Source organism: Rhinoraja longicauda, chromosome 2, assembly GCF_053455715.1.
Source record: "Rhinoraja longicauda isolate Sanriku21f chromosome 2, sRhiLon1.1, whole genome shotgun sequence".
In the NCBI taxonomy this organism is placed as follows: domain Eukaryota; kingdom Metazoa; phylum Chordata; class Chondrichthyes; order Rajiformes; family Arhynchobatidae; genus Rhinoraja; species Rhinoraja longicauda.
In genome coordinates, this window is record NC_135954.1 from 50,072,508 (window position 1) to 50,088,493 (window position 15,986).

Sequence of the window (15,986 nt, forward strand, 5' to 3'; positions counted from 1 at the left end):
CAGTGAAAATGACAATTAAATAGTCTTGACTCTCCTTAGATGCTCATTGACCTGCCAATTATTTCCGGCATTTTCCGATTTATTGTAGGGAAGGTCAGTAGTTTTTAAATGATTGTTGAATCTGTTTTCCCATCTATCAGATTACATTCCAGATCATAAACACCTAAATCTTCAAAAATGTTTCTTTACTCCTCTTTTTTTTTGTGAATCGGTTTAATTTTGTTCCCACCAGTTACAGATGTTTTTGCCAATGGAAACAACTGCTTGTCCTTTAATCCTAAATGCTTCATGATATTGACCACATATATTAAATATCCTCTTAATCTTTAATTTATCTCCGTAACCAGTTATGCATCCCTGAGGCCATTCTTGTAAAAGCCCACCACACCCTCTCTAAAGATGTTACTTCCTTTCTAATGTGCAGTGAAGTAAATAGGCCACAATGGTCCCATTATTGACTGCAGAGGTTGAAAATACAAGAGACATTGGCATGGAAACTCCAAAGATTGAGTTGCCAGCATTGGTATCTTTGTTTTGGATTTTACCTTATGCAACCACAATCCAGCCACACCCAGCTTTATAACCTTTGAATTCATTTCCACTTTTGGAAAGGCTCACTTTACACTCAACAATTCAATAGGGTTACTATCGGTCAAGAGGAAATGCCTTCAGTATTAAAATCAGTTCTGGATACCTAGTATCCAGACTATTGCTTCAAATATAAAGTGGAACCCAGCGGGCACTGATATCAGTAATCTATATACTAAAACTCTCGTTTGTTCACTTGTTCCTGAACTACAGCCAAAACGGTACATGATAGCATGACAATTTTAGGCCCGCCTTTCTCACCGTCGTCCTGTGGTCCTATGAAATCTGTGTTATATTTTTTAAGTTATTCACATTTTAAAGTTAAAAAACGCGCATGCGCAGTTGGGGCTCCATTGATCTGGTACCTATGTAAGATGGCCGCCGTATCCTTGCGTGCGCAGAACAAATGAGTCCGCGCATGCGCAGTTGGGGTCCGATGAGCAGGGCTCGGCAGCCTGTCTCGGGGGTGGGAGAGCCAGGCCTGGTGCCGGGGGAAGCAGCCGGAGACGTGGCCTGGACGTGACCGGGTAACTGCGAGCCTGAGGTGGAGGGAGGGGGAGGAGGGGAGGGAGGGGGTGGAGGAGGGTGGAGGGAGGGGGAAGAGAGGGGGGAGTGGGGGGGAATGGGGAGGGGGGAGTGGGGGAGGAGGGAGGAGAAGGTGCTGCACCAATGCAGGAGAGGCAACCTTAGGGGGGAGGGGGGAACGGGGGGAAGGGGGGGAGATGGAGAGGGGGGAGGGGGGAGGGAGGGAGGAGGGAGGGGGCTGAGGGGGGAGGGAAAGAGGGGTGGGTGGGGGGGAGAGGGGAGGGGGGAGTGGGGGAGGAGAGGGTGCTGCACCAACGCAGGAGTGGTTTGGGCCCAACGGGCCCACTTGGTCCAGTAGGTGGTTAAAATCACTCCAAGCTACTAGAATGCTCTTAAACTGCTGGAAATGGCTTGGCAGCACTGCCACTAACTAAGCTGGCTATATATTGAAGGTGAAATATGCCAGATTGGATCTGTGGTTGGTAGCCAGTGAGCTAATGTGAGTTTAATCTACTTAGAGTCAGAGTCATAGTCAAACTGCACAGAAACAGATCTATCAGCCCCACTTGTCCATGTCCCATCTACACTAGTCCCACCTGTTCATATTTGGCCCATATCCCTCAAAACCTTTCCTATCCCTGTACCTGTATAAATATTTTTACAATAATATTGTAATACCTGCCTCAACAACCTCCTCTACCAGTTCGCTCCATATACCCACCACTCTCTATGTAAAAAAGATGCCCCCCAGATTCCTATTACATTTTTCACCTTAAACCCATGTCCTCTGGTTCTTGATTACCATGCTCCATGTTCACCCAATCTATTCCCCTCATGATCATGCACACATCTATAAGATCAACCATCATCCTCCTGTGCTCCAAGAAATAAAGTCTTAGACTGTCCAACCTCTCCCTATAGCTCAAGCCCCCAAGTTCTGGCAACATCCTCGTAAATCTTCCAGCTTAACAAACATTCCTCCTATAGCAGGGTGACCAAAACTGAACCCAATACTCCGTATGTGGCATCATCAACGTCTTGTACAACTGTAATATAACATCCCAACTTCGATAATAAGTACCCTAGCTGATGAAGGCCAATGTACCGAAAGCCACCTTGACCACCGTATGTACTTGTGAATCCACTTTCAAGGAACTATGCACCTGCACTCCTAAATCCCTCTACTCTACAACATTATCCACAGCCTTGCCATTTAGTGTGAAGGTCTTGCCCTGGTTTGCCATTCCAAATTGCAACACCTCATACTTCTCTGCATTAAACTTCATTAGCCAATCCTCAGCCCAACTGACCAAGATCCTGCTGTATCTTGATAATTTTTGATAACCATCCTCACTATTTACGATACCACCTGGTTTATTGTCATATGCAAACTTACTAATCATGCTTTCTACATTCTCATCCAAATCATTGATATAAACTACAAACAGCAAGATGACACAAAGCTGAATGGCAGTTTGAACTGTGAGGATGATGCTATGAGGATGCAGGGTGACTTATTGGGTGAGTGGGCAGATGCATGGCAGATGCAGTTTACCTTATGCAACCACAATCCAGCCACACCCAGCTTTATAACCTTTGAATTCATTTCCGCCTTTGGAAAGGCTCACTTTACACTCAACAATTCAATAGGGTCACTATCGGTCAAGAGGAAATGCCTTCAGTATTAAAATCAGTTTTGGATACCTAGTATCCAGACTATTGCTTCAAATATAAAGTGGAACCCAGCGGGCACTGATATCAGTAATCTATATACTAAAACTCTCGTTTGTTCACTTGTTCCTGAACTACAGCCAAAACGGTACATGATAGCATGACAATTTTAGGCCCTCCTTTCTCACCGTCGTCCTGTGGTCCTATGAAATCTGTGTTATATTTTTAAAGTTATTCACATTTTAAAGTTAAAAAACGCGCATGCGCAGTTGGGGCTCCATTGATCTGGTACCTATGTAAGATGGCCGCCGTATCCTTGCGTGCGCAGAACAAACGAGTCCGCGCCTGCGCAGTTGGGGTCCGATGAGCAGGGCTCGGCAGCCTGTCTCGGGGGTGGGAGAGCCAGGCCTGGTGCCGGGCGAAGCAGCCGGAGACGGGGCCTGGACGTGACCGGGTAACTGCGAGCCTGAGGTGGAGGGAGGGGGAGGAGGGGAGGGAGGGGGTGGAGGAGGGTGGAGGGAGGGGGAAGAGAGGGGGGGAGAGGGGAGGGGGGAGTGGGGGGGAATGGGGAGGGGGGAGTGGGGGAGGAGGGAGGAGAGGGTGCTGCACCAATGCAGGAGAGGCAACCTTAGGGGGGAGGGGGAGGGGGGAACGGGGGAAGGGGGGGGAGATGGAGAGGGGGAGGGGGAGGGGGGAGGGAGGGAGGAGGGAGGGGGCTGAGGGGGGAGGGAAAGAGGGGTGGGTGGGGGGAGAGGGGAGGGGGGAGTGGGGGAGGAGAGGGTGCTGCACCAACGCAGGAGTGGTTTGGGCCCAACGGGCCCACTTGGTCCAGTAGGTGGTTAAAATCACTCCAAGCTACTTGAATGCTCTTAAACTGCTGGAAATGGCTTGGCAGCACTGCCACTAACTAAGCTGGCTATATATTGAAGGTGAAATATGCCAGATTGGATCTGTGGTTGGTAGCCAGTGAGCTAATATGAGTTTAATCTACTTAGAGTCAGAGTCATAGTCAAACAGCACAGAAACAGATCTATCAGCCCCACTTGTCCATGTCCCATCTACACTAGTCCCACCTGTTCATATTTGGCCCATATCCCTCAAAACCTTTCCTATCCCTGTACCTGTATAAATATTTTTACAATAATATTGTAATACCTGCCTCAACAACCTCCTCTACCAGTTCGCTCCATATACCCACCACTCTCTATGTAAAAAAGATGCCCCCCAGATTCCTATTACATTTTTCACCTTAAACCCATGTCCTCTGGTTCTTGATTACCATGCTCCATGTTCACCCAATCTATTCCCCTCATGATCATGCACACATCTATAAGATCAACCATCATCCTCCTGTGCTCCAAGAAATAAAGTCTTAGACTGTCCAACCTCTCCCTATAGCTCAAGCCCCCAAGTTCTGGCAACATCCTCGTAAATCTTCCAGCTTAACAAACATTCCTCCTATAGCAGGGTGACCAAAACTGAACCCAATACTCCGTATGTGGCATCATCAACGTCTTGTACAACTGTAATATAACATCCCAACTTCGATAATAAGTACCCTAGCTGATGAAGGCCAATGTACCGAAAGCCACCTTGACCACCGTATGTACTTGTGAATCCACTTTCAAGGAACTATGCACCTGCACTCCTAAATCCCTCTACTCTACAACATTATCCACAGCCTTGCCATTTAGTGTGAAGGTCTTGCCCTGGTTTGCCATTCCAAATTGCAACACCTCATACTTCTCTGCATTAAACTTCATTAGCCAATCCTCAGCCCAACTGACCAAGATCCTGCTGTATCCTGATAATTTTTGATAACCATCCTCACTATTTACGATACCACCTGGTTTATTGTCATATGCAAACTTACTAATCATGCTTTCTACATTCTCATCCAAATCATTGATATAAACTACAAACAGCAATCTAATCTTTCAGAAATGGCTAGTAAGATCAATGTAGAAACCACAGACTATTCTACAATTGGAATAGGCGGTGGTCAATGGGGCAAACAGAGCAGCAGTTTGTAAGGTGGTCCACTCTTTCCATCAATTATGCAGGGTCAATGTGTACTCTTGATGCATGTAAGTCAGAGTTCTCAATACCATCCCAAAAGCTCCTTTTCTACCTTGAGTGATCATGGGTCAGAGATTCAGGGGAGTTGATGCATTTCTTTAGGAGCTTTTCAGCACAACCTGCCCTCCATCTACCCAATAATCTCCAATCACGACTGAACTTAGAATGTAATGTCAATTTTGGGAGTCTGATATTGTGCGAGATTACAATGTGGCCAGCCCAACATGGCTATCGGAGGGTAACTAGGACCTCGCTACTGGCAATGGGAGGACATTTACTTGTTTGCTTGTCCTTCCCGTGATTTAATTTTTTTTTGCAGAAACATCATTGCTGGTATTTTTTCAGTGTCATGAGATACCTACCATAGGTCTCTGAAGTACATGGGAGGGCCAAAGTTACTGCTGCCTGGCAGACCATGTGCCAAGGCTGAGTTTGGATCGTCAAATAAACTTTTCCTTAAACGACCATAGACTATGCTTGCACCTTGTAGGCATTGGTGCATTCCTTCATTGACGAGAGAAGATATGGGAAGTGGTCTACATTTTACTGGGTCTTACCAGTGGAAAGAGTACATCACATCCACTGCAAGTATCTACTAACCTGCTTGTGACAGAGTCAACAGATCCCACATCTACCTCATGAGAACCCGTTGAAATGGAGTGGAAATGGAAGAAATTGTGCCATGTCTATTACAAAATCTTAACAATGTAGAAACTTGCCTCCAAATCTCCTTGCTTAAAAAAAATCTTTATGTTCATTTGTAATTGATGACATTAAATTATCTCCATATAGTTAAGTCGAAAATGAAAAGTACAATGAATCAAAAGACGAGGAGAACAGTTTATAAGTAAGAAGAATTGTACATCTTTTTTCAAGTGACACACAGCAAAATATGGAATCCACACAAATCAATTGATTCCTTAATCTTAAGGGATGTTTCCACACTAAACTGTGCAGTGAAGATGATCCTAGCTCACATGACTTCACTCCCTTCTGGCTGACATTCCAATTCAAACAATAAAACAAACAAATTGAAATTAATTGTAAAACCATTTTTTTAAAAAGGAGTGGCATCTTGCATGCAACAACAGGAAAAGCAAGTTGTTCCCAAAAGCAATCTTATTATGGGTGTGTTGCCATCCTGGCTCACTGTATAATTTGTCCCAGTGATTAAATTTTGCCTCCAGCTAAAGTCACATGCAACAATGTAACCACCTGTACCATTTACCCTTCAAACTATGCAAAGTGCTATCGTGGAATTGTGGCCGCTTTTAACAAGTAATTTTGTGCATATCTCATTCTTCCATAACACCATTTAAATAGATATTTGGACTAATACATGGTTAGAAATGATTTAGTGAGATATAGGTCAGGCATGGGTGAATGGGACTACCCTAGATGGGGTATCTTGGTCAGAGTGGACATGTTAAATCAAAGGGTCTGTTTCCATACTCTATGACGCTATGACATCTTCTTATTCTACCCACCTTACCAAAACTTGTTGTATAATGCAGGTCAGTTGGAGGCTATTCAGGCCATTACCAGATCTTTCAGTGGTTCCACTCCCTTATCTTTCATCATATTTTTGCCCCTTCAAATGTTCATCTAATTCCCCTTCGAAAACTGAACCTTGAATCTATATCTGTCAGCTTAACAAGCAGCATATTTCTCATGGTTCATAGCATAAGGAGATTGTCCAAAAATCGTCTCTAGCTCTTTTACCAAACACCGTAAATCCAGGCCTTTAGATGATCCATCCTTCAGCCTTTAAAATATGCTTTATTTAATGATTTGAAACACATTAAAAAAAATCTTGGGCTAGAACATGAAAACATAAGACATAATAGTAGGGATATGTCTTTAGCCTGCCCCATCGATCAATAAGATAGACTCATGGGTGACCTGATCTTGGCCTCAGTTTAACTTTCCTGCCTGCTCCCCATCACCTATGAAATCCCTATAATTCAAAATTCTGTCTCAAATATGAATACATTCGGTGATCCTTAATTACCCACCATCGCATAGGTTCTCGTTGTCCAGCAGAATAATCAATCCCAACAGGCCTCTTCTTGCTTCCCTGCAACCCTGCAATTTATTCTTGTTTGCTTGTCAATGCCCCTTTATACTTTATGCTTTATTCTTTATTCTTTCTGCCACCTACCTATACAACAGGATAATTTACTGAAACTAATTAGCTAACAGCACGCATTTGGGATTTGGGAGGAAAATTTGTTGCAGATCTGGTTACACAAGTACAGGGCATACATTCAAAGCGATCAATCATCTCAAACAATGGGAGAGCATGTAATGAATCTTGACCAGCTGCTGGCTTCTCTGCTGAAAAGCCCATAGCCACCTTTGCCACCTCCACTGAACGCTGCCCCACAATCATTTGTCACAGAACCAGGAATTGAGTTTAGGAGGCTGGGACTGCTTATTTAAATAGGGATGGGTGGTCACTCCAGCCTGCGGCATCTTGAAATCCTTTACTATTTTCCTCACTATCTAACAAAGAAGTTTTACATCATCTGCAAATTTCACATTACGAAAGTCATCTCTAAATTCAAGTCATTAATGTATATCAAGGGTGATGCTTGTAAACCTAGGTAACTCTACTACATACTATACATCAGAACCCTCAGCATTTTATCCTTTAATCGACTTTCCATTCTCTTAAATTCAAGCTTTATATGACCAAATACATTCAATGTCTTTTATAAATCCATAGAAATATAAACAGCACGGGCCTCATTCATCCTGTTACCTCAAAAGTCATTCAAATCATTAAATGAATGCTGGCTTTCCTACTAGTCAATACTTTTCTACATGTTAGTCTACTCCTGAATTATTACTTCTAATAGCTTCTCCACTTACGACATTTTGTACAAATTGGCCTCTTATTGATGGGTTTGTCTTACTCCCTTTGATTGAACATAATATACCACAGAATCAGCATTTATTTGTATGGTGATCACACCCAGATTTCCCTCCACACCACTTCCCTCAACTCTTATCTCCATCTAAATTGTCAGACTGATTGTCTAATATCCAAACCAGACTGATCAGGCTCAGTTCCTGCCACATTATAGCTCCTAGACCTCAATACAATCCTGCTCACTGAAACGAAACTATTTTGCTTGCAACCTCGGTGTCATATTCTACATTAACTTCCACAGTGACATTTAAGAGGCTTTTGGATAGGCATATGGATATGCAGGGAAGGGAGGGGGTATGGATCATATGCAGGTAGATGAGATTGATTTAGTTTATCATCATCCAGCTTTGGTGATCTTGCCTGGCAGAAGTAGCCTTAAGGAGAGGATGCATCCACTGCATAAATCTTTTAATGAAATCCGGAAAAACTGAATTTAAGGTCACTTTGCATCATCCGCATTAGTTGATTCTCTAACCAGTTTCTACATTCTACTTTTTCCTACTCCTCAATCAATGGAGAACCTAAAACTTTAGGTGAAATAAAATTGCAATCCACAATTAATGATCTATAAATTATTCTGAACATTAAGCAAATAATATGGTTTATTAAATTATTATAACAGGTGATAAATCCATACCTTTTTAGATTCATCAGCATTTCAGCCATGGTACCAATCCCTCTGCTTAAAAAGTCTTCATTCATCAGTACTTCCACCACGTTTGGAAGATTAAACAGAATTTCCCAGGTATATGTTTCATTGTGAATTCTTTCTGATATGTAAGTGATTTTCTCCATTTCATTCAAAGCCATCTATTAGTACAACACAAGCAAATTAGATTTGTCAAAAATGAATTACATGACTCAGAATTTACTTCCACAAGCAAGAAAATATAAAATTGGAGTCAGTACTGACAGAAAAATGCGCATAAATTTGGAATTATTGAATTCAAATGGAACCATTTCAGACATGCCTTAGCTAACAAAATTAAGAAAATTATGTTTAGATGTAGATATCTTCTTCAAAAAACATCACTCCATAGTCCATTATTGGACTATCAGTAAAGATCTAATTTCTTAATACATTTATTTCTTCAGCTAAACAATTTTGAAAGGAGACTGAATAACAAACCTGATACATCTGAATTGGAATCTTGTTCAAACATTTAATGTGTGAATCATTACTCTCTATGGACTATTTGGCAAATTTGGGTTTCCTTGAATTTCTGGTTATCATGGTGTAAACAAAGAAGCATAATTTAGCAGAATTTATTGCTTATGTAGAAAGCACAATTTCAACAGAGTTTTCATTAATGCTGATGTTGAGAGGCTCGATGGTGCTGAAGTAGGGGTAGACTTGGATGTAAATGTAAAAGGTATGATTACTAAGTTTGCAGATGGTCCCAAATTAGTGATGTTGTGTATAGGAGGGTAGGTTGGCTCAGGCCACAAAGAATGTAATCAGTTAGAAAGGTGGGTCTGCACTGGCAATTGAAATTTAATTCTGAAAAGTGCAAGGTGATGCATTTTCGGAAGTCATATTGGGTTAGAACACATACAGTAAATTGGAGTCCACTAAGGAATGTTGAGGAACTGAGAGACTAAAGAGCCATGTCCATAGTAGAGATACAGCATGGAAACGGGTTATTTGGTCCATTGTGTTCATGCTAACCATTAGCTACCCATTTGAACCTACACTAATCTAATCCAAATTTATTCTCTCAACATTATTATCAATTCCCCTCAGATTCTATCAATCACCTGCACGTAAGGGGCAATTTACAGTGGTCAATTAACCCATCAACCTGCACGACTTTGGGATGGTGAAGAAGGCATATAGCATTCTTGTCTTATAGATTGCGGCAAAGAAAATAAGAGTTGGGATGTTATGTTACAAAACATGGTCAGGCTGCACCCGAGGTATTGTGTGCTGTTCTGGTCACCGTGCTATAGGGAGATGTGTTTGTGCTGGAGACAATGCAAGGATACTGTCTAGGATTGGGCGACTTTAGTTATGAAAAGAGATTGGAAAAGATGGGCTTGCTCTCTCTGGACCAGTGGAGGCTGGGGAGTGATCTGGTAAATAAGATTATGAAAGCACTGATAAGGCAGATAGTTAAAATCTTTTTCCCATACCAGGAGTGCCAAAAACAAAGGGGCCTATATTTAAGTTGACAGGAAGGAGTTTTAAAGGGGTATTTTTTTCTTAAAAGGTGAGTGATTGATATCCAGAACTCACTGCCAGAGGAGTTGACATAATCTGATACAATCATGACTTTATATGCCTAGAAGGATAAGGACTTAATGTGGACAAATGAGACAATTACAGATAAGCAAAAAGGTTGGGATGGAACTACTGATCCAAAGGGTACATTTCTGTGCTATACATCTCTATGACTCTGTGATGCTGCATGGAACTAATGCTTAGGCCCACCAAGTCAATGCCAACCATCAACTATGCATTTAAACTAATCCTTCATCACTTTTGTTTTATTCTCCCCACTTTTTCATGAACTTTTCCCAGATGCTACCATTCATCCACACACTAAGGGTAATTTACCTACCAACCCACATATATTTGAGATATGGGGGGAAATGGAACACCTAGAAAAAATACACACAGTCATTGTGAGAACATGTGAACTTGAAGCAACTAAATCCATGGTCAGGACTGAAAGCTGGTTACTGGCATTGCAAACAGCAGCTCTACTAGCTGCATCACTATGCTGCTGAAATGACAAATTTTATTCTACCATATTTTTTAAATCCACATTCGACAGAAACTTGCTAAAGTTGATTGGAGTAGGTTATTTGTGAGCAAAGGAATGTTGGAAAATGGAATGCTTTTAAAAGTATGGTGTCAAGAGTTCAAGGCATGCATGTTCCTGTTACAGTGAAGGGCAAGGCAGGTGGGAGCAAGGAAGCCTGGCTGGTAAGAGAAATTGAAGCTACGGTCAAGAAAATGAAGGAGGCATGGGCTAGGTATAGGCAGTTGGAATCACATGTATCCCTGGAGAATGTTCGGGAACTGAGGAGCATACTTGAGAAGGAAATCAGGAAGGCAAAAAGGGGGCGGTAGATAATATCAAGGAGAATCTAAAGAGATTTGATAAGTACATTAAGGGAAAGAGAGTAACTAGAAAGAGAATAGGGCCCCTCAGAAACATTAAGATAACGCAGGGACTGCAGAGTGGTGCACCGGTCGAGCTGCTGCCTTACAGCGCCAGAGACCCGAGTTCGATCCTGACCACGGGTGTCTGTATGGAGTTTGTACGTTCTCTTTGTGACCGCATGGGTTTCCTCCGGGTGCTTCTGTTTCCTCCCACACTCCAAAGCCATACAGGTTTGTTGGTTAATTGACTTTGGTAAAATTGTCCCTTGACTGTAGGATAGTGTTAGTGTAAGAGGTGATCGCTGGTCGCGTGGACTCGGTGGGAAGAAGGGCCTGTTTCCGTGCTGTATTTCTAAATTCTGAAGTTCAAAGATAAGTGTGAGGTGGATGGTAAGCCCTTGGGGAGGGATGTACAGCAGAGGGCTTTAGGAGTGCATTTCCCTGAAAGTGGCATCACAGGTAGATAGGTTGGTCAAGAAGGCTTTTGGTACATAGGCCTTCATCAGTCATGGTATTGGGTATAGAAGTTGGGATGATAAGTTACAGTTGTACAGCATGATGGTGATGCCGCATTTTGAGCATTGCTTTCAGTTTTGGTCACCCTGCTACAGGAAGGTTGTCATTAAGCTGGAAACAGTGCAGAAAAGATTTGGAAGGATTTAAAAAAAACTTGAGGGCCTGACCTATAGGGAGAGGTTGGGCAGGCAAGGGCTTTATTCTTTGGAGCGCAGGAGGCTGAGCGATGATCTTATAGAGGTGTGTAAAATCAAGAGGGGAATAGATAATGTGAATGCACAAAGTCTTTTACCCAGAGTCAGGGAATCAAGAAACAGAGGGAAATGGTTTGAGGGGAGAGATTTAATAAGAAAACGAGGAGCAACTTTTTCTTACAGAGGATGGTGGGTATATGGAACAAGCTGTTAGAGGAGGTAGTTGAGGCAGGTACTATAACAACATTTAAAAGACATTTGGACAGGTACATGGATAGGAATGATTTAGAGGGATATGGGCCAAATGCAGGCTAGTAGAACGAGTTAGATGGGGCATCTTGGTCAGCAAGGACAAATTGGGCAGAAGGGCCTGTTTCTATGCTGAATGACTCTATGACTCTGTGACTTTATGGAACTCTCATTTCAGAAAATAAAACACAATTTCAACATGCATGCATGCCCTCATGCACAAACTTTGAAAGGAGTCACTTACCAGGAATACCAGTTTTCCTTCACTCGACTGTAGCATTGCTGTACAAAGTAAAATCACTCAACATAGTATTAACCAATCATTCCTCAAGTGGTCACACAAGAGATGGGTTCTATTGTGGTTCTCAAATGATTTAGCACTTCTAAACTGGTTCTTAATGTGATGTTCTAATTTAATCACTTACCATCGATGATCCAAGAGTCGCAGATACACCTGATGAAGATAATAAGATATGTCAAGTACAGCTTTGCAGTCCACATCAGCTCATATAGAACGTATGCAATCTTTGCATGGCACAAAACAACATTTAGTGATAGGCGTGCAAACATTTGATTGATACCATAAGACCTCAATATAATTCAGATCAAGGACAGTAATTTATTCTATAATTCTATACTTGTTCTGACCTTTGTACAAAAGATATTGAAGCATAGAATCCCTCAATCTGCGTTCATAAAACCATAAAACCTCCTGTTTTGTAGACCATCCTGGAGCCTGTCAATCAGTCTAGCTTGAAGCTGGAGAAGGGACTTACTTTTTTTTAAATCACAAAACACAGGAAATATAGTGGTGCATTTGGCCCTTCAAGCCAGCCCTACCATTCAATGTGATCATAGCTAATCTGTTCCAGGCCTCATCTCCTCTTCCGTACCTTCCACATATGTTTCAAAACTAGTCATCCATTAATAACATGAACTCATCTTTCCGCTGGTGCTGATTAATTTGCTTAATCTTTCTAGCATTCTCTTTTGATTCAAATTTCAAGCAACAGCTGTATTCTGCATCTCTCAGTTCCAACATGTTGAGCAAAACACAAAGTGCTGGAAGAACTCAGCAGGTCAGGCAACATCTTTGGAGGGAATGGACAGATGAGATCCTTCTGCAGACTGGTTGGAGCAGAGGCAAGAAAGCTGGAAAAGAAAAGTGGGGGTGGAACAAAGCCTGGCAAGTGATAGGTGGATACAGGGAAGTGAGGTATGTTTGGCAGATGGGTGGAGTAAGTGACAATGCTGGAAAGTAAAAAGGAGACCAAAGGATGTCAGATAAGGAGCAAAGAGGAAGAGTGAAATGTAAATCTAGAGGAGAGATATGGGTGGAATGGGACATGGGGGGAGGGGAAGGGAAAGAAGGGAGAGAAAAATAAAATATGGAATTCAGGGATGGGAGATGAATGTATAAAGGAGGGGAAAGGAGCAGAAGGTCTGGTGGGGTGGGAGATGGTGGGAGAATGTGTGTCCAGTGCGATGGGGAGGGAGGTACAGGAAAGGGAAGGGGGATATTACTTGAAATTGAGGAATTCAATGTTCATACCATTGGATTGTAAATTATCTAAGTGAAATATGAGATGCTGGTCCTCCAGTTTGTGCGTAATCTCGTTCTGGCAATGGAGGAGGCCAAGGACAAAAAGATCAATAAGGGAATGGAAAGGAGAGTTAAAATGGTTAGCAACAGGAAGAAAGAGTTGGGGAGTCTTCTTTCATATGTCAACTACAACAATCAAAAGTGGCAATTGGTGAGGATTGGGGATTATCAAGTTGGGATAGTGGGCAGGGAGGTCCTGTCACAGCACATTCCCTTAGGACATGTTTGTTGGTCTGTACAATGACAGAGGTCGGTGTCTGCAATGCCCCATCTTTTCATGTTGGCTGCGAAGCGACCAGCACCAGTTCATAGCCTGTTCAGTTGAAACCCAGGCCTTCCTGCGGAGGTTGGTGCCTGGAGGGTGTGGTGACCATGTCTCAAAGTATGGCTGGAGTCCTTCTGGGGCAGCTAGTGCTGCATTGCTCACTGCATCCAGACTCTCCATGTTTGGGCACAGAGGCTTCCGTGAGCGCAACCGGCATGGGGCCTCCTTCTCATAAAGGATGTCATGCAGAAGGTGGTTAGGCTGAGCTGCTTTCTGATGCAGTCATCCACAGATGTTATCATGACGGGCTTGGGATGGTTGAATCCCAGAAAGAAATGGTAAATGACTCAGTGGGGTGCAGCAGATGCAGCATGAGATGATCCTCATTGCTTCATGTAGAGGCACATCCAGTCTGTGAGTGTGAGTACTTTGTGTCCATATTCTGCGGTGCATACGCTAGTGCCATTACCGAAGTTTTCAGGATGCTGAAGGTTGCTGAAGGATACTCCCCAGTTTGTGCTAGCAAGGCACCTGACTAAGGATACTCCAGCACACCTATCATGTGCTACGGTCACCTATCATGAGTTGGGGAATAGTGCTGGGTACATTTGGAATCAGGAGTGTTCAATGTAACCAACAAAATGACAGGCATAGCTGGGGCACAAGCAACACCTTTGACTTGAAGGAGGTGAGAGGACTCAAAAGAGAAGTTGTTAAGGGTGAGGACAAGTTCACCAGACGGAGAGTGTTGGGAGAGGGGGACTGATTGGTTCTTATCCATTGTATTCGTTATTGCTGAGTGGTCCCCTTCACATTAGCGTGACCAAGCACAGACTAGATTACTGTTTCGCCGAACTTTGGCGCTCTATCTGCCAGGCTCTGCTGGATCTAAATGGCGGGACTGTCATATGTTGAAAGACTGAAGCGACTAGGCTTGTATACACTGGAATTTAGAAGGATGAGAGGGGATCTTATCGAAACGTATAAGATTATTAAGGGGTTGGACATGTTAGAGGCAGGAAACATGTTCCCAATGTTGGGGGAGTCCAGAACAAGGGGCCACAGTTTAAGAATAAGGGGTAGGTCATTTAGAACAGAGATGAGGAAAAACTTTCAGTCAGAGAGTTGTGAATCTGTGGAATTCTCTGCCTCAGAAGGCAGTGGAGGCCAATTCTCTGAATGCATTCAAGAGAGAGCTAGATAGAGCTCTTAAGGATAGCGGAGTCAGGGGGTATGGGGAGAAGGGAGGAACGGGGTACTGATTGAGAATGATCAGCCATGATCACATTGAATAGCGGTGCTGGCTCGAAGGGCCGAATGGCCTCCTCCTGCACCTATTGTCTATTGTCTATCTCCCGGTTGCTAATCCAAGATGGATTCTTAGAGCAGCTTATACTGGAGCCTACCAGGGAGAAGGCAATTCTGGATTTAGTGTCGTGTAATGAACCAGATTTGATAAGCGAACTCAATGTTAAAGAGCCATTAGGAGGTAGTGATCATAATATTATAAGTTTTCATCTACAATTTGAGAGGGAGAAGGGAAAATCGGAAGTGTCACTATTGCAGTTGAGCAAGGGGGACTAAGGAGGCATGAGGGAGGAGCTGGCCAGATATCTGGGAACAATACAGTAGGTTCAGGATCAGATCATTCCAAAGAGGAAGAAAGATTATAAGGGGAGTAAGAGGCGACCGTGGCTGACGAGGGAAGTTAAGGACAGTATAAAAAATAAAAGAGAAGAAGTATAACATAGCAAAGATGAGCGGGAAGCCAGAGGATTGGGACTCTTTTAAAAAGCAACAGAAGATAACTAAAAAGGCAATACGGGGAGAAAAGATGAGGTACGAAGGTAAGCTAGCCAAGAATATAAAGGAATTTAGTAAAAGCTTCTTTAGATATGTGAAAAGGAAAAAAATAGTTAAGACAAATGTGGGTCCCTTGAAGACAGAAGCATGTGAATTTATAATGGGGAACAAGGAAATGGCAGACGAGTTGAACAGGTACTTTGGATCTGTCTTCACTAAGGAAGACACAAACAATATCCCAGATGTACTAGTGGACAGAGGTCCTCGGGTGACGGGGGAACTGAAGGAGATTCACATTAGGCAGGAAATGGTGTTGGGTAGACTGATGGGAATGAAGGCTGATAATTCCCCAGGGCCTGATAGTCTGTATCCCAGGGTACTTAAGAAAGTGGCTCTAGAAATCGTGGACGCATTGGTGAACATTTTCCAATGTTCTATAGATTCAGGAT

The 15,986-nt window shown here is 42.9% G+C and overlaps 1 protein-coding gene across 1 annotated transcript in view; it reads right to left on the minus strand.

Annotated features, from left to right (window-relative positions):
* LOC144609539 (uncharacterized) overlaps positions 1–15,986 on the minus strand; it is a 233,413-nt gene that overhangs the window by 199,656 nt on the left and 17,771 nt on the right. The window contains exons 5-6 of the mRNA XM_078428046.1: positions 12,292–12,320; positions 8,436–8,608 (exon numbers count right to left, since the gene is read on the minus strand). Coding sequence (XP_078284172.1) covers positions 8,436–8,608; positions 12,292–12,320 — 202 coding nt within the window. The remainder of the gene's footprint in view (positions 1–8,435; positions 8,609–12,291; positions 12,321–15,986) is intronic.